Source organism: Tympanuchus pallidicinctus, unplaced genomic scaffold (assembly GCF_026119805.1).
Source record: "Tympanuchus pallidicinctus isolate F22 unplaced genomic scaffold, pur_lepc_1.0 scaffold31, whole genome shotgun sequence".
Classification (NCBI taxonomy): domain Eukaryota; kingdom Metazoa; phylum Chordata; class Aves; order Galliformes; family Phasianidae; genus Tympanuchus; species Tympanuchus pallidicinctus.
Window position 1 is genome coordinate 3,216,119 of NW_026294749.1, and position 22,875 is coordinate 3,238,993.

Here is a 22,875-nt window from a genome sequence, read left to right on the forward strand (position 1 = left end):
TCAGGATGTTTACTGTGTAAGGTCCTAATGAGCAAAGCTTCATTTCAGAATGGAGTGTTTATAGAAAAAAATTCAGCGTTTTGACACTGTAATCTCATTCATATAGTTAAGTGTTCTTTGTGGGGAGTCTCTCCCCTCTCCAAATAAATAACCCATGGCAATTCCTGAGTTAACAGTGTATCAGGATATAGATATGTTGTGTGTCAAAGCTGATAGGATGCTGTTGTTGAGTATGTGCAATGAAATGGATTTACACAGATCTAGATTTCTTTTCAACACGTGATAGATAGAAGGTTAATTGATGCTAAATGGAAGCTTTGTTAGCCCTTCAACAGCTACTAAACTAGTGCGGGAGGAATGCAAATCATTACTACAAAAGGCCAAGACCAGTATGTTTTCTTAGGGAGTTTATAGGTCTTTTTTTATCCCTCCCTTCTTTCCCTCCTTCCCGACCGCACAAAACCTAGCCAGCTGTAATGATAGGAGGGGAGAGTGGGCAGCTTTTCTAAACACACACACACACACACACACACACACACACTCACTCACTCGCTCGCTCTCTCGCACTCCTGCCCCCTCTTTTTCCTCTCCGTACCTCAGCAGAGTGACAGCTTCTAGATGTTGCGTGCGAGTGAGTTCAGCTGGTGCTGTGTGGTCTGGGTGTGTGGTCTCCAGCTCAACAGAGAGCCTGCTAACAGGGTGGATGAGAGAGAGCAACATTGTTTACTTTAATTTATTTCGGATGCCGGAACTGTGCCCGGAGTTTCTCCTGAGCTTGATTCCACAGTTAGCAGTGTCAATCCCTCGCAGCTGCAGCGCGCTCTGAAATATGCCCTGAGCTCTTTTACCCAGCGCTATCCCAGCATCTGCCTCAGGTCCAGCCTTTAATTCCTCACCACTCAACAATTTTAATGGCGTTGCTGAGTGCTGTGATTATTTTGCTTTCAGTGTGTCAAGATGAATCTCCGCGAAGGTGTACCTCGCTGGGTTGAGTAAAGAAGGACCTCGGAGATGTTGGTGAAATAGGCAGGTACAGCTGTTGTGAAAGCAAAGCGGCTTTGCTCATTCCTTTGCCTGTCCCCAGACTGCAGCTCTTAGTGACTGGCTGCAATATTCAGTAGCCCTTTGAAAATAAGAAAGTATCGTATTATGTCTTTTAGTACCCTCAGTCTTCTTCATAGTTTGCCCTCCCATCTCAAAACGCGCTCGTCTTCCCAAATCAAAATTGATTTTGGCATGTGGTGTTGTCCCGTAGGTTAACGTGTTTGTCAGTGTTAATATTGGCTTGAATCAACATGCCGGATATGACAGACCAAGACAAATGAGGCTTTGTTGTTTTCTGTGTGCTGTGTGATGATGAAATTGCTGCCCTCCCCCCCCCCCCCTTTTTTTTTTTTCCCCGTTTGTTCATCTTTTCATTATAAGTAGCTTAGTGGTGTTTTGAAGAGGTTTTTTTTCCCCTCAAAATGTAAGATTTGTGAGCATTTCTTGTTTAAATTGACAAGTCTTCTTCTATTATTTAAATAAACATGTGTAGATTCTTAATATCACTTGGAATTTCAGCATTGTTTAGCTTATTCACTTCCCAGTCTTTCCTGGCAAGCTTGCAGGAATGGACTTTGTATTATTAATGCAGTGTTGAAGGCTGTGGAAATTCTAGGGCACTGAAGATCTCCAGAGGGGTTAATAAATGTCAGTTATTTTCACAGCGCTGCTTTTTGGATGCTTTTAAATCTTAGTTTATGTAGATTGTCTGTCTGAATTTATACTGTTGGGAAGATAAAGCACAGAAAAGGTTGCAATAATGTTTTTTTGTCATTTTTGTAATGGTTTTGAATGCAAACATAGAAAACTTTTTGCTCTGTCGTCCTTCTTAGGGTCATCTGCCATGTTCCTTCCGTGATACTGTTGTACAGTGTTGTACTCAGGGGACCCTCTGGGTTTCCTAGTGAAAACTAATACCTGGATATATTTAGTAGACGCACAGGTTTGTGTAGTTTAAGGTGCAAAGGCCATCACCTACTGGAATTCAAGCGTTTACTGATTGATTAAAATCATCCATTTCATAAATCTGTTCATTCAGAGAGCGTTTAATGCTGCAACGTTAGTGTGATAGGAGTCCCTAACATACTGGTTTGGGGTTTGTTTGGTAAGCAGACGATGTTGGAGGCATACTGCAATTTGAACAGGGAAGATGCTGGCCGTTCCTACTGTAGCTATTCCTGCTGTACCTGTTTAAAAGGGTATTCGGTCACATGTATCATATCGCTGAAGGCTTTAATTATATGTGGATGCCATTTTTACCCTGTGTACAGTTTTTTCAGTGCTATGACATAGACTTTTTCTTTCATCCCTCCTTGACAGCTTAGATTCCTGTTGGTAGATGACCGTGACTTTTGCATTGACCTTGGTTCTGTCGTCCTTCCAGAGCGTCTTTTAAGTTCAGTGTTTTTGACAAAGTGCTACTGAAAACTTCACTTAACTGAATTTTCAGTCACTGGAACCAGCTCACTTTCTTTATTTAGAAGCCAGGAATGCCTTTCTGGCACCTCTCAACTGCTAATTCTTTTGTTGGTGAAATTTATTAGGTGCACGTTGCCACCACTCATCTCTGAAGTTCTCTGCCTCTGTCGTGTTTGTAGTTTTAATTTGTGATTTGAACATACAGGCCAGTTTGGTATCCCTAAATCCCAAACTTCTGTTTTTCACTTATGTTATATTTTGGTATTGCTTGAAGAGCAGTAAGCAGTGCTTGGTGTTACAGATCAGTTATGGTGGGCATTGGTGGTATCCTTTCTCTTGGCATTTCGTCTCTGCTTTTCCCTGAGAGGTTAATGTGGAAACTTTTATTTAAGAATTCCTGTTTTAAACTGGAGTTTTCAGAAAAGCTTCTAGAAAAGCTTGTGTTTTCCCTTACTTTGCAGGATATTTCATTTCTTCACTGCTTGTTTTTAAAAGTGGCTTTTCTAAGGATAAAGAGTGACGATGTCCCATCCTTAGCAAGCCTGCAGTGTTCAGAGCAGTCTGGATTTTTATTTATTTATTTATTTATTGCGCTAAACCTCTGCGAGAGGAGAGTTTATTTGAGAAGCTCATGTAAAGATGAAGATGATGTTTATGAAAGGCATTTTTCAAGATGGTTTTGTAGTAGGTGGTCTTCGCAGAGGCTTTCTAACTCCTTGCACTTCATAACAAGAATTATGACCGAATAATATGGGCAAGATCATAGGAGCAGTCAAACAGATGTCATCCATGTTAAACTTCTGAGGAGATATGGTGAGGAAATGAAGTTTTAAAAAGACGAGAAGGGAGTGGAGAGGGAAAAGAGACTTGTGTTACGTAAAACAAGAATGTTCATTGCACAAAAGTAGTCTTAACACTTCTTTGATAAACTCATCTTTTCAGAACATCTCATAGAGAAAACACGTTTTGCACAATCTCCCCTGTTCTGTCTGTGAACCAGCTTGAGTAAGTTTCTTTGAGTAAGAAGGCTGATTTATGTTTTTAAATTTTATTTTATGTAGAATACATGTATTTAAAAAAATAAGATTTCTCTCTAGGGTGATTGTGGAATTGCAGTTATCATTCTTACTTAGGCCTAATGAAGATGAAAAAATGAAACTTCAGTTTCTTAATGAAACTAACAATAATTATTTTTTCAGCTTTGTCCTAAAGATTAATAAAATAAACTAAAATAGAAGGTCTCTTTTGGGTCATAAGACTATGAAGCTATGCTTCCCAGTAAACAATTCAGTCATATTGCATATTGCCATGTGTGTCAAAAGGAGGGGAATGTATTATAAATGAAGACTCTCGAGCATTTATTTGATCTCTATTGCAAGGGCAGAATCTGTACTTGGTCTATCACTTACTTTGAAGAAATGAAACCAATTGCTATTTAATAAAACAAGTCAAATAATAGAGCATCTCATTGCTGTAGTGATCTTGTAATGTGTTGAGATTTACTGTGGTCTTCTCATCCAAGTGAGGTATTTTGAAACAATTCTGCAATAAGTATGGAAATAATTTAGAAGAAATGTTAGACTTCAGGAGGCTCAGCATTTTTATTGCATTTATTCAACTTATCATGAGGAGAGATACAGTGCCAATTTCTGAAATCCAGAGAAATACATTGTAATATTACTTTTGAGTTTTGATATTGATACAAGCCAATTATCTGTATGCCTGGGTATTTTGAAGGAAACAGCAACAGTGCAAGGGAACCATGAGCTTGGGTGTGAGGGGGTGAGAATCAGCCAAAAATACCTGAGAAGCTTCTAGTTTGCTCATTTTCCTTGAGAGTTTTCCCTGAGTTCTTGAAGATGTTGGTTGTGTGTGGGTTGTTGGGTTTTTTTTTTACATCTATGTTGCTGGTTAATATCCTATGTAGATCTTTACAAACTATTGCTGGAAAATAAGTTATTTTACATAGTGACACTGATATCTCAGTGTATTTTGCTTCCTATGGAAGATAACAGAAAGTGAAGCCCCACTCCTTGCATCTGTTGTGTGAAGAAAGCTGCAAATTCTATGTAGAGAAGATGTAGAGAGGTACGTGGAGTTTATTCTCCTCATTCTAGGTAAGGTTAAGTACCTGATTGTTTTCCAGTGGACACTTTGCAAATGACTCCAGAGGAAACATGATATACTGAAAAATCAGATCTTCTGTGCCTATGCACATTCTAATTGCATAGGAGTAAACAAAACTTCCCTGTGTTTTCAGTTTCTGATTGCTGCAGGTAGGATTAGGCTTGGGAAACTTGTTTCTGTTGTGCTGACTGTTGTTTTGTCAGGTGATGCCTTGTTGATGTAGCAAAGTGGGCTTTGAATCCAGTATGTGTGAGACAACAGCTTGACATGCTGTGCAGCTCCAGGATTAGGAATCCTGACAGCTGATTGAGTTCATTGTTTTCAGCAAGGAAGTGGATCAACGGTAGTTCAGGTGAGCTAAATGAACAACAGTAGGATGAGAGTAAGGAAGAGGAGTTATCAGGTTGTCAGGATTTGAAGGGAGCACTGGGGTATTAACCCCTCTTGTCCTCCCCTGTTGACATTGTGCTCAAGAAGTCATAGGGAAGATTGGCAGGATAAGGGCAGGAAATAGCTCAGCTGCAGGGCTTGGACCTGGCTTCGGTTTTGAAGTGAGGCAGGGACTGACTGCCCCTGAAAAATAGAGAAAGGAACATAAGCAGGGCTTACAGGAGCAGGAGAGAGGGACTGCCTGCCAGAGCATAACCTTTTCTTCTGTATCTGGAGATTGCCTCCAGCTGATTCTTTGTAGTCTGCTGATATCGTCCTCCTCTCCAATGTTGCTCCAGCAAAGAGGTTGTAGACAATCTCCACTGATTTCTGTAGCCCCATGTTAGAGATATGAAACGTTCCAGCATTTTACATAGCAGCTTATAAGAGGAACCACGAGACTAAATTGTTGAATTCCTTTTTCATCCGTTTGTTACTTGCAGGAACCTGAGAAATTAATGTCAAACTAAAAACATACTGTCATTTTTAATCTTGGGACTTCAGATGTTGAAATCAAAAAGCCTTGGTTCCAGAGGCATATTTTATGAGTTAATTGTGGCCTCTTAACAGATAATGCTTTATCAGACTGCAACTTGTTAAGTTTTTGTTTATTCCACTGAAGTATTCATCTCTTGTTAATTGCACATTCATCATTAGCCTCAAATATTTCTCTGAAGTTAACAGTTCTATCTAGAACTTGAAAATTTCAGAGCATTTTGTAGCATTTCTTATAGTCAGTACACGTTTTGCACTGATTTCAGGTGTGAGTGTGGGCTCTGAAGTTGAGAAATTGAGAAGTTTGTACAGTAAAGTTTTATTATAAGTCATCTGCTATGCATCTGTGGTGTAGATGGAGATAGGTTTCTGTTCTGGGGGTGGTATTTGATGGATTTGATTTGATCTCTTTTAACCACGAGAGCTTCTTCCTTGTTCCTGCCTTTCCATTTCCATCTTCATGATTGCTGTGCATTCCAGCTTCAGAAAATAAAGAGAAAATCTTCCTTCCAGGAGCTTCTTTGAGTCTAGTGGCAGATCTATAGTTAAGAATTATAAATGTGGGGGTATTGCTGGGAACTAAGCTGCTTCAGGTTGTGCTCATATGCTTCTTGTAGGTGCATGAAGGAAACTGCTAATAAACAATAGGAATTCCTGATCAGATTCACAGTGGGCTGCGTGACAGAGGTGCCATACTGGTGTTTCTGATTCAAGTGAATACTCTTTCGGAAATCCTTTTTTTTTTTTTTTAAATTATTATAACTTTGTGTACCTTCATGTTTATCTGTTGGGATATGATATGTTTTATTGGTGTTTTCTGCTAGCATAGTGTTCGTAAGAAATGTTTTTCTTCTCTCAGTTTATCGAAGTGTCAATGTTTAATACGAATTAATGTTGGGGTTTCCTCTCCATGGGAGTATTTGTGCCAAACAGTCAGTTCTTGATGGGGAAGTAATCCCAATACATGTCTGTTGTCTAATACTTAGCAATTCTAAACTTTCTGAGCGATGCAATTGATAATTTTATAATAGAAGAGTGAGAATTTCAATGTGGTTTGGAGTATATAAAGTGTTTCGGTGGTTTAGGGTTTTTTTTTTGTTTGCTTGTTTTTTCTGAATCTATGTTTTCTTTTCAATTCAGAACTAGGGCTATGCTCATTATAAAAAATGGAGCTGCAGAATAGGTGTGGGTATTCTTTATTGTTTGATAACTGCAGTAAAAAGAGCTTTGAGAATGGTGTTTCACATACGCAGGTTTTTTTCCTATCATTTTAGAAGGCTTTTTTTAATAACTTTTATGTAATATAGTTATTTTTAAATGTTTTTTTTTTTCTTGCTTAACAGGTGCAAGTGGCTAAGTTTGCAGTAACTAAGTAGGCATCATGTCTCGAGCACGCCAGCCCCCACTTGTGACTGGCATCTCTCCCAATGAGGGCATCTCATGGACAAAAGTGACAATTCGAGGAGAAAATTTGGGAACTGGGCCAACGGACCTCATAGGTAAGCTGAAAATAAATTTGTAACTTTAGATACTGTTGAGTGGCTCATTTAGGATTTGATTAGAATTGTATTTTCTTTGCAAAGAATATGGTAAAATCGATTGCATGTTATGAGAGATGCCCTTTCACATCTGTGCACTTGAATCCATGAACTCAGGGTTGCTCTTCAATGTCTAGCAAATCAGAGTAACTGTACTTTGTTAAATGGCCTCTTAGCCTAACTCAGTGTCCTGTACTGAAAACTTAATGAGGGCCTGTGGGAGTGTATGAAAAGAGAGTAGATACAAAGATACACTCCTTTGCTACTTTCCCAGGCACTGAGACTTTCTATTGGAGCTGTTTTCAGTGCATTGTGAAGATCACTGAGCATTACTGTTCCTTGAGTTAGTGTAAAAGTCAATTAGTATGTCTGCAACAATCTATGACAAAGTGGATTCAGCAATTCAGCTTCACATTGTGTGAAAAGCTTTCACTGTTTTGATTTTAACATGGTAACTTTGATTGAATTGTCATGGTTCTGGAAGACTGATCAGTTTTTTCTGTGGTTCTTCTGTGTAGATCTTGATGACCATTACCTTCTGTTGACGCTTCTCCAGGATGAGAAGTGCAGGCAAATTTAACTTTTCTGCATATTTTTTTGACCCTCCCTGTTGTTTTTCAATGCACTGGTTTTATTACTAATATCTCGAGATAGGAGAACATCATCTTGGATACATGCAGCGTACAGGATGTGAATGTACTTTTACATAATACTGTCTGCTTATTTTTTTTCATAGAATTGTTTTCCATATAATTAGCATTAAACATCAAGTTGATGTTTTTCACTGATCTGCTTACTGTAGTCCCATGCTTTAATGTGTGAGGTATAGCAGTCAGTTTAGGGCCTGCCATCTGTGAATGTAAGATTGCTTTTGCCTGTGTGCTTCTCTTTGTTCATTGAATTTCAGTGGCTGTTTTATAGCACCACTCAGTTTCATAAGATCTGTTCTGCATTTTGTTCTAGCTTTTACTGTCTTTATGTTCTGAATGAATTAATATCATCAGCAAACATTGTAACCTCTTTAACTTGTCATTTATGAGTATATTGAACAGCAGAGTTTCTAGCTGATGCCATGTGGAAATTTTCTTCAGTAAAAACATACCATTTACTGCAGCCTTGCTTCTGTCTTTTAGCAAGCCATTTATGAAGTTGAGTCGTATCCTATGGCTACTTAATATTCTTAGTCCTCTAGAGAAGGACTTAGTAAAATCTTTTGGAACTCCAAGGTAACTATAACTACTGGAATTTCCTGTTTTCTTTTTTTCTAATTTAAGCGTATGTATACTTTGGTATTCATGCTAGAGACAATCTTTCTAATTTGTTGAGGAATCATGACTCCTCTGAAGTCTACTGGAATTTTGTTTGGCTTTACTAGAACCAATGCTTCACTTCGTGGCAGTAAACCAAGATTCCCAAATTCCATTCTTGGCCACCACATTGAGCTTTATGGCCAAGCCAAGCATGAACTGCTACAATTTTCCCCCTAATTTCAGTTTGCTGCCGCTTTTAGAGAAGAGTTAGTATTTTCCTGAGCTGCTAGACAGGGTTGTGGTACCCTGTATGAATGTTTATTGAAACACACTCAAAAACTGGTGGTGTTATGAGTAGGTACATTCCTACTTATCTGCGTGGTTAATGTATCTCAATAACCCCATCAGTGTACTGGTGCAGTCTTTGTGTAAGTGAACAACACTAGGTTCTTGAAAGGAAGGCATTTCCCGAACTGTTTCTCAGTATTATAGCTGACTGACTGCTATTTTTTTTGTTTGTTTTTGGAGTAACTCTGCAACATATGGCTGCTGCTAATCTCATGTTTAAGGTAAAAGTAAAAAATGATTTGCTGTAATTTCTTTTTTTCCACTTCGCTCATTTGAATATCAGCTTTTCCAGTAAGTGACTAAAGCCCCAGACACATTAGGATTTAATGGTTAAATTAGGCATGTAAATAGTCCCCGTGAGTTGGATGGAAATACTTGCAAAAGTGAGTCTTTGTAGGCACGCAATTTAAGGAAGTGAGGGTTTTATAACATTTATAATCTACTGCTTGAGATACATTAGAGTAAAACAAAAAGCAGTAAGCTATTTTTTTATATACATGGAGTACCACATGATAGAATATGGCTTTTGGTTTCATTTAAGGGAGAGCCTTCTTGTAATCTGTTTGTATCCTTGAAACTAAATAAACATTTTATTTGTAACTCCATAGCTCACAGTACAAAATCCGCCAGATTCACACAGCATTTCTGCTTTTGAAGTTTAGTTTGTCTCTTAAGACATTTGCAGTTGTGTTTTTGAATACATTGTAAAATTGTTGATTTATAAGGGAAGTCTAATGAGAATTACTTGTTTCTATTTATTGAAATAGGCAGAGGGCTGGACTCTCCAAAATACTCCATGAAAACTAGACCTCTAATATTCTCAAATATCCTCGTACCTTATAGCAGATCAAAACAAGGTTTTATTTAAGGAGAAATTGTCTGTTTTGAGGAGGAAATAGTTTTATTTTTACCATCAGAGAATCTCTCCTGACATGCCTTTGTTTCAGCAGTTGCCCTGTGCCGCTGCTGTATTTTGTGAAGTATATAAGGAGCTGAGATTTTAGTTTGCATTTTTAAGGTACAGATAAATGTAGTTTCCCTCCTTTTAAGAAGTGTCAGATCACGTGGTATTCTCTTGTGAGCTTTAAGAACTTCTAGTGACTGGGAAATAGTTGATACAAGGATCTTCAAAATTGTTATTGAAAGCTTCTGCCCTAACAAATTGCTCAGGCTTAGATTATACTCAGGCTTTTTTTAAACTCTAGGGTGAAAATCTGTCTTTGTGAAAATCTGTGAATGGTTCAGGCTATCAGTTAGCCTTAATTTCTGCTGCAATGTATTTCCCAATCAGAGTGAAGTCTAACAAAAAACTAGAGATTTAATAATTTTAGTGTAAGGTTAAAAGCCATCTGTCATAAATGTGTGTTTTTTCCCACCATCTGTTGAAAAAATAAATATTCTAGCCTGGTTAAAGTGTTGCAAATAAAGAGCAAACCAAATTGTTTTTGATTTGGAAGACTTAATTTGCTTTTTTGTTTTTGCCTCCCTCACCTTCTTTTAGGCATGCATAAGAAATGTATCCCGTGCCCTTGCTCAAGTAAAATTGCCTTCAGTAGTAATAAGATTCAAGGCCTTTCTGTTTTTTATTTTTTGGGTTTTGTTTTCAAAATAGATTTTGGCAGGGAGTAGGGCATTTTAATGTCTGACAAAATCATGAAAGCTGCCAAATTTGTCTGCTGTGTAATGTCAGGGGTTTAAATTGTTAGGAAAAGTAAGTGTGAAGCTTTGGTACTGAGCCACATATGCTGATCCCTTTCTGTCTGTATTTGCTAAATTGGTCATAGCTTTCTAGAAATTAGCCAAGCCAAGCCAACAGGGAAAGAACTGCTATGCCTGACTAACATGTTCTAGTACAGCCAGCACACTAGTACAGCCTTATCATTTTAGACATATGGTAAAAGGTGTTATTTAAGAAGACAGTAATGAAGTCTGTAATCAAGTCTGTTAGGAACCTTTTTGTATTGATATTATAGATCTTAAGAGCTTCCTAATTCTTTAGGATAAAGAAGCTCAACTTGGAAATGTGAAGCTGTAGATCCAAGGAAAAAAAATCTATCTATTCCATGATCCAGAGTCCTGATCTGACCAGAACTGATGAGTTGGTCTGACTGGTCTGACTACATGAGATGAAGCCTCAGGAAAACCTGAGCTTGTTTTAAAGTGTACATTGACTCTTAGTTTTTAAGACTATTATTAAATGCTAAACTAACAAAATTAAACACTGACACTAAAGCTTGACTTGCTTTAATATAGGAAGGGACCTCAAGGATTATGCCACATGCAGGGCCACCAACCTCCCCATTTAATACTAGACCAGGCTGCCCAGAACCCCATCCAATCTGGCCTTGAACACCTCCAAGGACAGGACAACCTCTCTGGGCAGCCTGTTCCAGCACCTCACCACTCTCTCTGTAAAGAACTTCCCCCTGACATCCAACCTAAATCTTCCCTCCCTCAACTTAAATCCCTTTCCCCTTGTCCTGCTTTTACCTACCCTTTCAAAGAGTTGATGGATAAAACGTACTTTTTCTTCCAGCATGCATCATTTCTACTTCAGTTATGAGAAAGTATAGAGGAAGAGACAAATGAATGTCAGATGACTGTTTTTTTATATGCATACAAAATCATAGATTTTTATACAGAAGAAATGAGGACAGAATAATTTTTAAGGAGCATTTTTTTCCTTTTTAAACCAGTATCATCATCTTGCAGTGTCTGCAAAAGTATCATTAAATATACTTGAAGAAACATTTTTTTTTTTTTGTGAATAGTTAGCAGTATCTCTTTGTTTTTTGCTCAGCCAAGTCACACAGAGCGAACTTTCTACAGTATTACACTGTGCAGTGCTGAATAGCAGTTCTGTAGTCTTGCTGATAGAGGATATTATTAAGTTGCAGTAGCTCCATAACTGATGGCAGAGATTAAAATAAGCTCAAAGTAGCACAGTCTCAAGTGGCACTAGGACACTAGGACTGAAGTCAAGTGAGGAATATCTGAAAAACGTATTCATGACTCCTAAACTGTAGTTGCCTGTAAGGCGCTAAAGAAGGGTCATACGTCTGTGTCTAAAATACATGAAGCATCAGAAATGTTTTTGCCTTACTGAATTTCAGAAGATACTTTTATTCATGTAATTTGTTTGGTTTTTTTACTCCTCTGTAGGTTTAACGATATGTGGGCACAATTGTCTGCTCACTGCTGAATGGATGTCTGCTAGTAAAATTGTGTGTCGAGTTGGACAAGCTAAAAATGACAAAGGAGATATTATTGTCACTACAAAATCTGGTGGCAGAGGAACTTCAACTGTTTCCTTCAAGCTGCTGAAACCGGAAAAAATAGGTACTTCTCTTGTTCAAACTCGCATCTGTTTTGGTTGCTAGAGGAAAATATAATTGAATGCCTGTATAAATAAATTGTATGTTTAAAATGGGTTCATGTCAAGACAGTTCTCAGTTGTCCGGAAAAAGCAGGGTATGTTATTAAAATGTACAAATGATATTTGTGATATCAGTTCTGCTTTCTCAGTATCCTGATAAAATCATCAAGGACTAATGAAATGTGTCCCTTTGTATTTGTAAACAGAAGTACTAAACTTGTAAAATTTTCAGGAAATTCATAACATATCCAGTAAATATTCATACTGCTTTTTAATTTACTAGATACATAGGTCATTCTGAAAGTAATAACTGTTTATTTCCATGGAAACCACAACAGATACAAGAAAATACAATAGCACTATTTGATAGAGCAAATTTCCAACTACAAAACGCTGTTTTTCAATGTAGTCACCACCATAACTGTGTTTTTGCATAGTGATGAGCATGAGCCTGCATGCTGTGGTAACCAAATCTGCACCAGCAGAGGTAACTCTCCATTTTAAGCTGCTTTGACAGTGTCATTGCTAGGAAGATGTTGACAGTGCAGTCCATCATTCATCAACTTGAACAAAGTGCCAAAAGAAGGTACCAAATCTGGACTGTGGGGTGGGTGTGGTGGGACAGTCCAGCCAACACTGGTAGTGTGCTCCATGGTCTTCAAACTGGTATGGAGCTTGGCATTATTGTGTTGTAAGAGAAAGATTGTCTTCTTTGGCCTTATTCTGAAGTTTGAGCTTTTAGCTTAGTCAGCATCTCGATGTAATGGTCTGAATTGATGATTTGCTTGGGTGCCAGGAAATCCAGCAGAATCACCCCTTTACAATATTCCATTGTTGCCACCATTGTTTTCAACACATTGAAGACAATATTCAACTCTGTACAGAGTTCCCTGGTCGTCATCTGCCAACTTGTGCAATTGAGTTAGTCAAGGTACTCTTCATTTCTTGGTGTGACAGCAGTACATGGCCATGGAACATGGCTGTTGCCTCTGCTGAAGCTCACAGCCTTGCTGTGTTCACATCCATTGTATGGTCTTGATAAACGTTCAGCGAGCGTTGACGAATGTCAGTGGGTGCCATTTTTTTCTGTCTGGAGGAATTCATTGCCCTTTGTTTCATACGCACTTCCATGCTGTTAGACTGCCCCTCTGCTGCCATCTGTAACACTGCAACAAAATATAATGGAGTATTGGTGTGAAGGTTCAAGATCTGCTGCCATACCGTTAGCGTCTGACTCTGATGTTGCGGGCCATCATTATAGAATAGGAGGCATTACTTTCAGAGAGTTCTTGTAAATTCGAAGTATAAACCAGATACTGAGTTTTACATCTAAATCCTGAGCTGACAGTTGGTCTTGAAAAGGAAAAGCTGAATCTTTAGTATTGTTTCTGATTTGTAATTCAAGCCACCCTCCAAGGTCTCGAGTATTTCTCTCGTGGTGCTTAACCATTAAAGTTATGTTGCCAAGCAGTCTAGGAACTGTAGCCTTAATAACCTCTAGATTTTAAACATTTGTTTCAGAGCACCTTATTGAGGAAGCTGTCTAGTCATCTTTTCTAGCACTGAGATTCCCACAAGAATATCTGGTTTTGGCTTTTGCTCTCTGCAGTTTAATGGCAGTTAAATAAAGCATTATTTCTTTTAAGCTGAACTAGAAGCTGGCCATTAGAAAGGTGAAAAACAAGCAGGTATTAATGGTGAAATTTTTTGTGGTGGGAGAGGAAAATGAATATTAAAAGAACAAACAAAAAACAACATTGGGGTCTGGATATTTTCTCATCTTGAATATCTTATGTTAAAGAAGGGGGTGATGAGGAACGTGGCTGGCTGCATTTTTGGCCAGAGCCAAACCTTTACCTGTTGTCATTGCTGTAAAGCTGTGGAAACAAAGTTCCTTGTCCAACTTTAGTCATCCATATTGGCACACAGCCAAAACTGGCTTACTTTTTCATTATTAGTGACACAGAAAAAAGATCTTTCCTAAAATATGAAGGTAGGAAGGCCGCTGGCTAATTGCTTGTTTTCAGAGTAGCTGATGACAAGACATATTAAAATACTTGAAGGAATGGAAAATGTTAATATGCTATTATTAGGAAAACTCTTTTCGTTTATATGGACCTGTACGTTCTCTAAGAGGTAATGTTTGATGCCCAGTCATTATTGATACCTTTTTAACAGCTAAAATAAAATAATTCAGCTTAATTGTATCCAGGTTGTTTTGCAGTGTAACTTCCAGTATATTACCTAGGCATCCATTTTATATTTATCAGGATCTTTCAAATTAGTTCAGTATGTTAGAATTCGATAGTGCTTGACAGTCCTTGTTTTTTTAAGGATTTGTGCTTTGTTTTCTCTAGGTATCTTGGATCAGTCTGCTGTCTGGGTGGATGAAATGAACTATTATGACATGCGCACTGATAGAAACAAAGGGATTCCCCCTTTGTCCCTACGTCCGGCTAATCCACTTGGTATTGAGATGGACAAGTGAGTACCAAATGCCTTTAATCCACTTTTTTAGTGTTTCTCTCTCTATATATGTCTTCGTAAATTTCAGAAAAGTTTTAATAATTTACAGGGTAGGAAAGGATTTAAAAATGCATGTGCTTCAGTGGATGGCATAGTATTTGGGACTCAGAAGAGTTCTTGGTGCACAGTTTCTTCTGCTTCACAGTCCATTTTTAGATAATTAATTAGATCTGTAGATTTAAAAAAAAAACAACAAAACTATAGATCTAAAAGTCTGATGTGTTGAACTCCGCTGATGCTTATATTTTGAGGACTGGTAAATAACCTAAGGCATTGGATTTATACATTGTGGTTATGGAATGCTTACTGGAGCATCTGAGCATCTGAGTTTAATGGGGCTTTTAAGAATGTTTAGATTGCTTTCTGTTGCTAAAATTGTACTGTAAAATGTGATTTATTATACCACATCAATTTGTTTATTTTATTGAGTTATTAATACTGCTTTCCAACCCATGGAGTTCTAAACTTTTGTTCATAAATATGGTGGAGTTTGACTTTTTTTCTGAAATAGAAGCTTTCTGATAATTGACAAACAGGGTCATAGAGCTTTAAAAGTGACACACTGTTTGTGCTCCAAACTGACCAACTCCTAGACATGTCAACATGGTTAGTATTTATCCTTATCAAGAAGCAACTCTGGCAAGAATAAATGCAATTTAAAATTAGACTCTAGAGTCTCATCTTCTAAATCGTCCATTTGTGACAAGTACTTGTGCTGTTTCATTGATCCATTTTCTCAGATGGTGGAGAATGCGAACGATTTCAGAATAATTCCTCTTTCACAAAGGTGGGATAATGTAGTTGTATATTTCTGTAGCTAAAAATTCCCTGTATGATTTCTGATATCTGAGCTTTGTCAGTATCTATGTTAATAATTGCTTGGAATTTTATTCAGTCAATGTCTCTTACTATTTAACACAATAGACAACGTCTTCTATTGTATTATTAGTAACAGAACTCAGCTGTCTCTGGTTTTGTTTATTACCTGAATTACTGCTCCTTTGAAACCCTAATAGTTATAGGTCTGAGTCTGAATTCTGACAAAACATGATTGGAGTTGGAGAAGTTCTTAAATCTGTGTAAATACACGAATGGTTGGTTCGAAGCCTTGCCATCTCAGTATGTTTTAAACTTCAGTTATTTCTGTATCAGTCCAATGGTTTGTGGTTATTTGACTGTTTTCTCAGAAGATATCCAGTCTTAATCTGAGGGCATCACATAGGCACATGTATCCACTGTGTCCATTGTTACTTTGTTTTGCTGAGAAACTACACTTTTCTTGAAATCTGTACGGGATTTCTAGTGGATTTGTCATCAGCTTCCGGACTCAGGTTGCTCATTTCCTTCATACTTAAAATAGATATTTTTCTTTTCAAAATACTAAGCTGTGTTTTTAAAATAAGCTGGAGATGTTTTCTGTTTCGAGTATTGTTCACCAACCTTTTGGTATAATTTCTTACTGACTCTTCTTTCATCTTTTGTTTTCCAACCCTATTAACTTGATGGTCTAGAACTGTGGTCAGTGTTTCAGAATCCTTCCAGAAGACCTCCTCTGTCTGCTGCTACCCTCCATTGCCTGTCTGTAAATTCAGGATATAAAATAACAATCATTATTTTTTATAACACTGTGTTACAGTGTGAACTAGCCAGGAGGCACTCGTTAGCTAAATTGCTACTTTTGCTACTGACATGGCTGCTCATTCTGCAGCGATGACCCAGATTCCTTTATTTTACCTCTATCTTCTAACGTTTGCTAGTGTTCCTCTGTTTGCACCTTCCTTGACAAGCTTGTTTTCAAAGTCCAGGTGACAAAATCTTTCTTAATATTTTTACCGACTGTTAATAAAAATTGTTGGTGATAAAGTTAGCGGATGATGCAAATACTGATGGAAAAAGAAATGTGGCCTATAGTAAAACTTTTTTCTGCAGATTTTCTCAGGTTTTCTTCTCCACTGATTGATTTGTTGGCTTTTTATTGTTGTTGTTTAAATTAGGTAGTTCCTTAGTCCGTCTGATTTATTCTGTTGGCATCACATAACACTAAGTTGTTAATCAGTCAGACAGTAGCAAGTTTCCTTTTAAATGGCAATACATTAACTGTGTCTGGTTAGTTATTCACTGAAGCACTTAATCTTAAAGCCTGTATAATATGTTTTCAAACATTGTATGAAATGTTTGTGACTGACGTTAAAACTATTTTTCTCTGCTTTAATTCTTCGTTGAGCCCTGTAATAGCTTTTCCAAATTTTATCTGAGATTTAAGTCAAGATAATCAGTTCAGCTGCATCAGCCCTCTTGTGTTCCTCACAAGAATTCTTTCATTAAATGCATTGGCTATGATGCAGTTACTTTTTGCTTGCTCTCATTTTAAGGAAATGTTTAACGTGGGACTCAAATGTAGAATCAAAATTAATACTACTTAGAACCATGACAGTGTGAATTTGATAGGTTAAGAATTGTCTTCCAGAAACCTGAACAGGATCAGTTTAGGATTAGTTTGGAGTCATTTGTTTGGATGGTTGTTAAACTAATAATACCATATTTTAAGAGTTTTATTTGGAAGCATTCGTGATAAGCATGTTAATGAAACCTCACGTTTTGTGTAAAAAAGAAATTAAAAGGAAGTTCAGAAATAAATACAAGTAGGAAACAAAAACCGTTTTGTGACATGGGGGAAATAGGGAAGTGGAATGTCAAGTCTAAGTCTGTGGTCTGCTGACCTCCAGCTTCAGTGGAGGCGAAATGGGAAGATTATGGTGTGCACTACTGTTGAAAATGAGCAGTTTGAGGGAAGCATTACAAGTAGTTGTGTGGAGGGACTGAGAACGAGAAGTCATGGGGAGGAGAAAAAGATGGGAAAAGACATGAAATACCAGGGCTACCCATGTGCTGTGGGTAACTGCATGATGTTTAAAGTTGTGACTATAGATGGATTGTTCTGTGTGCAATTTTAAATGCCTCCCCCAGTGGGAAATTTTTCATAATTTTCTTCAAAAATTGGAGCAAAACAATGTTTGCTTTTATAAAATAATCTTTAATACCATATTGTTTAGTTAAACGTGTTTTCAAGTACTTGACGGATGGGTGAGTAGGGAGAAATATTTTCCACAGCGTTGGAAAGATGGGCAATTATAAATTAAGAAAGGGAGTAGATAAGCAGGCTATTGGTATTAACCATTACTAGGCAAGGGAATGGTTTGTTACTAGAAATGATAAAAAAAAATTGTTGAAATATTGGGATGTTTTGAAATTAACCTAATATGGTGAAGAACAATTGTATGTACAAGGAGACTAGATTTCATAGCATTCTTCTTTGTTAATACCTTTAGCTTCTTTAAGCCATTTTTAATGTGTGTAAATAAAGGGTGTGTTTGAATTTTGAAGCTGACACATTTAATATTGGTCTGATTTGCTGGAATTTCAAATCCCATGCCTTGCACCCTCATGGCCGTTAAGAAAAGGAGTGCCAAGCTTGTGCAAATGCAGTAAAAAACCAAACAACAACAACAAAAAAAAAAAACAACAACAAAAAAGCCTTTTAAAGAAGGGACAAAAGAGAAAAACAGAGTGAGAAAATAAGGAATGAGCTGAGAGGAGCACATTGAAGAAATGGCAGGAAGAGGGTAGCCTGCAAGTAGAGAGAGAGGAGTTCTCCAGAAGGTGGTTGTCAGTCATCAGCAAATGGTACAGAAAAGGCAGTTCGGAAAGATGTAGATCACCTGTCCTTTGAGATTATTTTATTTTAATATAGACTGTGCTTAGTTCTAAGAGTTATTTTGTAAATTCAATGAAGTTTTGTTACAGCACTGTCATTTAATGCACGTTGCTTGCTTGCTATCGAGTACTTCGTTCACATTATAAAGCAGATATTTAAAACGTTTAACATGTGAGTTCTAGTTTATAGTTTTCCGGATGCCATAAGGACTTAAAGCCTTAGTTTTCTATCATCATCTGGCTTTAAGTGCAAAGCAAGTCTGTGCCACTCTCCGCCCCAAGGATTATTCCTGGCTGTGGTGTTACAGAGATGTAGCCAGAAGTCTTTACAAGAGACTTAAATAGCTTTCAGGAAGAGAAAGAGTATTCGGTGTAGTGACCTCAATCTGAGAAGTGTGGAAAGTTGGCATGGAAGTACTAACAGTACTAACAGTGACAGTGATGTTGCAGTACTTGGACTGGTTCTCACCCTTTGAAATACTTACAAGAACAGAGCGGTAGACTGTGTCCTAAATTTTGAACAGTTCTGGGAAAGATAATTTGTGTGAAATGTTTCATAAGAGCTCTGAGTAAAATCAGATGATGAAAAATTTAAGTTTGCCTGAGATTTGTGAATGAACTGCTTTCTCAGATGTGTTGCATACATTTTTACCCTCTCACATAAGTCCTTTACGTGAGATATTCCCTGCCTTCTCTCCACACTGCTAGACCTCCTCTCCACAAAGCAGTAACTGCAGTAGTTTGAAAAATTTTAAGTATTGTTTGTTGTTTTGCATGTAGCAGAGGTCATTATGGTGGATACATCTCCTACATGAAAGCAAATGCTGACATGTTAAGTACATTCCACATACTTCTGTATCCACCCACTCAATACAGATGCTTCCCTCTTCCCACGCCAGCTTCCAAAACACTTCATCTGGCAGAGGGAAGAGATGATCTTACGCTGCCACCTAATGGCAAACATCATTTTGCTGCTGTGAGATGGGAAGAGGCTTTCTGGAGCCTGTGGTAACGTGTTTATTTTTAAATGACTTGTATGAAACTTCATTCTTGGGTATGATAGGCTCGTGGAAACTTTCATCACAGTGGTGTCTAAGAAACCTGTAGGAGAGAGATGCAGAATGTGTGTCGTATTTTTATGTTGCTAAAAATAATAGCAGTGTTTTCTTCTTGTATGGCTGATGATCAATTTCAGGTATCTGCGTATTAATCTCTTAACAAGTTTTACCACATTCTGCCATTTTCAGATATGGTTGTCATTTGTTGTCATATTTCTGATAAACCCAGAACTATTAGACAGTAATTGTCAGAGTGCATCTGTGTCTTTGCTGTTGGAGGGATCTTTGTTAGTACCTTTTGATTTGTCTTGTTTAGTCTACTCCAGTGTCCCTTATGCTGGTCTTCTTGTGTCTAGGATTAACACAGTACAGCTGGTACAAAGTCTGCTTCTAGGACTCTGGTACCAGACAGAGAGGGAGTGTAGAGTAGCTCTAGGTTGACCTGTTTACACTGGTTGCTATTCAGGGTCTGTGTTTATTTAAAGTTGCTTCTTTTGACCTATAAGCTCCTGTGGAATTGAGGTTCAAGTTACCTTTTGGTCGTTGTGTTCTGCTTTTGGACTGGCTTTTAATTGCTGTACATTGTCATGTATGCTGGAAAACACACACCAAGATTGGGAGCAATATAATCTTTACAGAAGTTACAACTTAGTGTTGCATTCATAGTCAAGAGCCCTGTTGTTGTTTTGTTTTGTTTTTTTTTTTTGTATCCATTGCTTTCTGTTCCCATGACTGTTCCCATGACTCCCATGATTTACCTATGGAGATCACAGCTGATCTGAAACCTCTGGAGAATGTAAGTGCTCTGTATATGTGCAAGTTCTGTAGTAAGATTTTTAAGGACTATACAGAACCTAAGTTTGGGATGATGTAGGGATTAACTTGTATTGCTGGGCAGATGTAACCGAAGGGAATTGATTATACCCCCCAATGCATTTTGAATCCAAAGCAGATTTGTATGCCCTTTACGTGGAAGCAATTGGAGTTCTGCATGACTGTATTAGAGGTAGTCAAAATATGTTTGAGGAATGTGAAAGTATACAGCGGACTGAAACCAAATTTCTTTTTATTATGGTTATCTCATGAACATAAACAGTATGTAAAACTTTAATTCCTTTGTCTTTTAAGTTATGGCCTGATAGTTCTGAGGAATGAATAAGACTACTTTAAAATGTTAGCCAGAGCTTTAGTACAAGGTCTGGCTTTGCAGTGAGTAAAATAGCCTGCCTAGCAGAAAGCATGTAAATGCACTTTACTTTTATGCATTTCTCTAACTTCACACTTTCAGCAGAATCTTCACATACATTAAACTTACCACTTCTTTTCTTTAAATTCTTTCTGGGTTCCTTTTTGGTTGCCAGCTCCTTTTGCAGTGATTGCTTTTTAATCAGTGATGAAGTATTAAGAGTTGTTGCTTCCTGAATTGATTTCTCTAGAACTAGCAATTCAGCAGAAGAGCAATGGACAATCTCACTGTGTGCTAGCGTGATCTCAACTTTTCCTACTAGTTCATGCTCAGCCTATGATGTCAAAATGAGTAAAACAGAAATACTTCTCAAGTCGCATATGTGCTTGTTTATAAGTGAATGGTAAGCAAGTTTTCATGAGAACAATGTCTAAGGACTTATTTATTAAATTTACTAATGGAAGTTAATGAAACAAACTTTTGTCTGTGTAGTCAATCTCTTTTTAGGCCCATCTGGCCAGACATTTGAGAAAGTTTGAGAGATTGAGTTCAATCACTTTCAGATTGAACTTCTTAGTGAGCAGCTTGTTGCAAAGACAGCTGTACCAAGTCAGTTCAAGCTACCCATATATGTTAGTGGAAAAACTACTGGTAGAATTTATGATTAAAAATAAGAGTACTACACCATAGAGTATAACATACAGTTAACCTACCACACACATACACGTTCATGTTTCTACTCTGTTGTGACTGTCTCTAAAAAATGTCCGCATAGATAAAAGCAGCCATAAACGCATTGCTAATTTATGGCTCTACACGAATACATCTGCTGGAAAAAAGCTTCCAATAACTTTTCAATGCAGTCAAACACTGAACTGAAAAAAACTTTGTTTCTGTCACACAGTCTGTGGGCAAAACTCATTTGCAGGAATTTATTACATCCCTAGCTAAATAATTGGTCTTTATCTCAGTGTATTTATATTTTTTCTATGAATTACATAACTTATACATAAGCTTAAACTGTCATGCATATATCTTGGAGTCTTGTAGCAATAGTAGTGTTTAGTGATGGTATATTTGTTGAGTATATGTACCTTCTGTGTTGTATCTGTTTCTGTTGGCTTCTGAGAAAATATATTGAAGTTCTGAAAAATAAGAACAAAATTATGCTTCTGTATTGTGTTACCTGCACTAATATATTGTTTATAAAAAGTTCATAGTCTCATTCAAGGTAACCAAAAGTGCTTTTTGTTGTTATTGTTTTGATTTTCTTTTAGCATTAAGAAATCATACCAGAAAGGTGCAATCACATATGCATTTAATGTGAAAGGATTTTTGGACATGGATGACACGTGTCATCACATATGAAATCCTGTCCTGTAAATTCTTCTGTTCTTTTGAATACTTTGAAAAATAAGATATTGCCTTCAAGTATGTTTCAAGGAACATAACAGGCATTTGTGAAATTCAGGGTCATGGGATAATCTTGAATCTCTACTAATTATTACTTTTTATATTGCATTATTGTATTATTTTCATTGAGCTCAGAGAAATGTTGGGATCTTTGTTATTAACTGCTGTGTTTGTTTCTCACAATGTTTTCCCTATTTCTCTACTTCTTGTATCTCTCATCACTTTTCCTTGCATTTCCTTTGATACATTCTCATTTTGAAAAAGTGTTGTTTCATACCCTTGTTCTAATCAGGTGCTACTGATGAATGACTTCTGTACTGGTCATTATGTATGTGCTTGTTTGAACCTGCGTGTGCTAATAACCATTTAGATATGAGTAGAAATTTGGAGAAAACAAATTTTATTTTTGTATAATTGTACTTAACATGCTTGCCTTTAGATTTTCTTAATTTAAATTGTTGGTGGTTTTTTTGTTTGTTTTTTGTGTTGTCTTCTGTATTAAAAGCAACTTCAGCCGTCTTGATATACGTTTTGGCTACAGACAGAAACAGCTTTCTAACAAATCATCACTTTGCAGCCCATTCAGGTAGTTTCTTGTACACTTTTAATGTAATTTCCAATACCAGATTCTGGATTGACTCCCATCCCCCAGGTTTGATCTTGAATGCAAGATACTGCAGTTTTGCATTCATGTCTAAAGTACTTTGTATAGCAGAATTCACCTAGCTTGTGAACATCAGAGAGGAATTTTATTGACTTCCTGATCTGAAAATGAAATAACAAAGCTTTAAGGTACTTTGGCAAAATTAGTTTCTGAAAATTGGATATAACTGGTGGTAAAGAACAGAGTGGTAAGTGCATTTGGTGATATATTAAGTGTGCTTAGTGGAATTAATAAACTTGGTGAATTAATTACACTTGCTGAGCCAAGTGTTATGTGTGTGTCTGGACT

At 37.2% G+C, this 22,875-nt stretch overlaps 1 protein-coding gene across 2 annotated transcripts in view; it reads left to right on the top strand.

The window, feature by feature from the left end:
• EXOC2 (exocyst complex component 2) overlaps positions 1 to 22,875 on the top strand; it is a 131,015-nt gene that overhangs the window by 6,103 nt on the left and 102,037 nt on the right. For both annotated transcript variants that reach the window (XR_008209953.1, XM_052697562.1), the window contains exons 2-4: positions 6,858 to 7,013; positions 11,813 to 11,989; positions 14,384 to 14,510. Coding sequence is in view for 1 of the 2 variants with exons in the window: in XM_052697562.1 (XP_052553522.1) it covers positions 6,896 to 7,013; positions 11,813 to 11,989; positions 14,384 to 14,510 (422 nt within the window). In the remaining variant the exon portion in view is untranslated. The remainder of the gene's footprint in view (positions 1 to 6,857; positions 7,014 to 11,812; positions 11,990 to 14,383; positions 14,511 to 22,875) is intronic.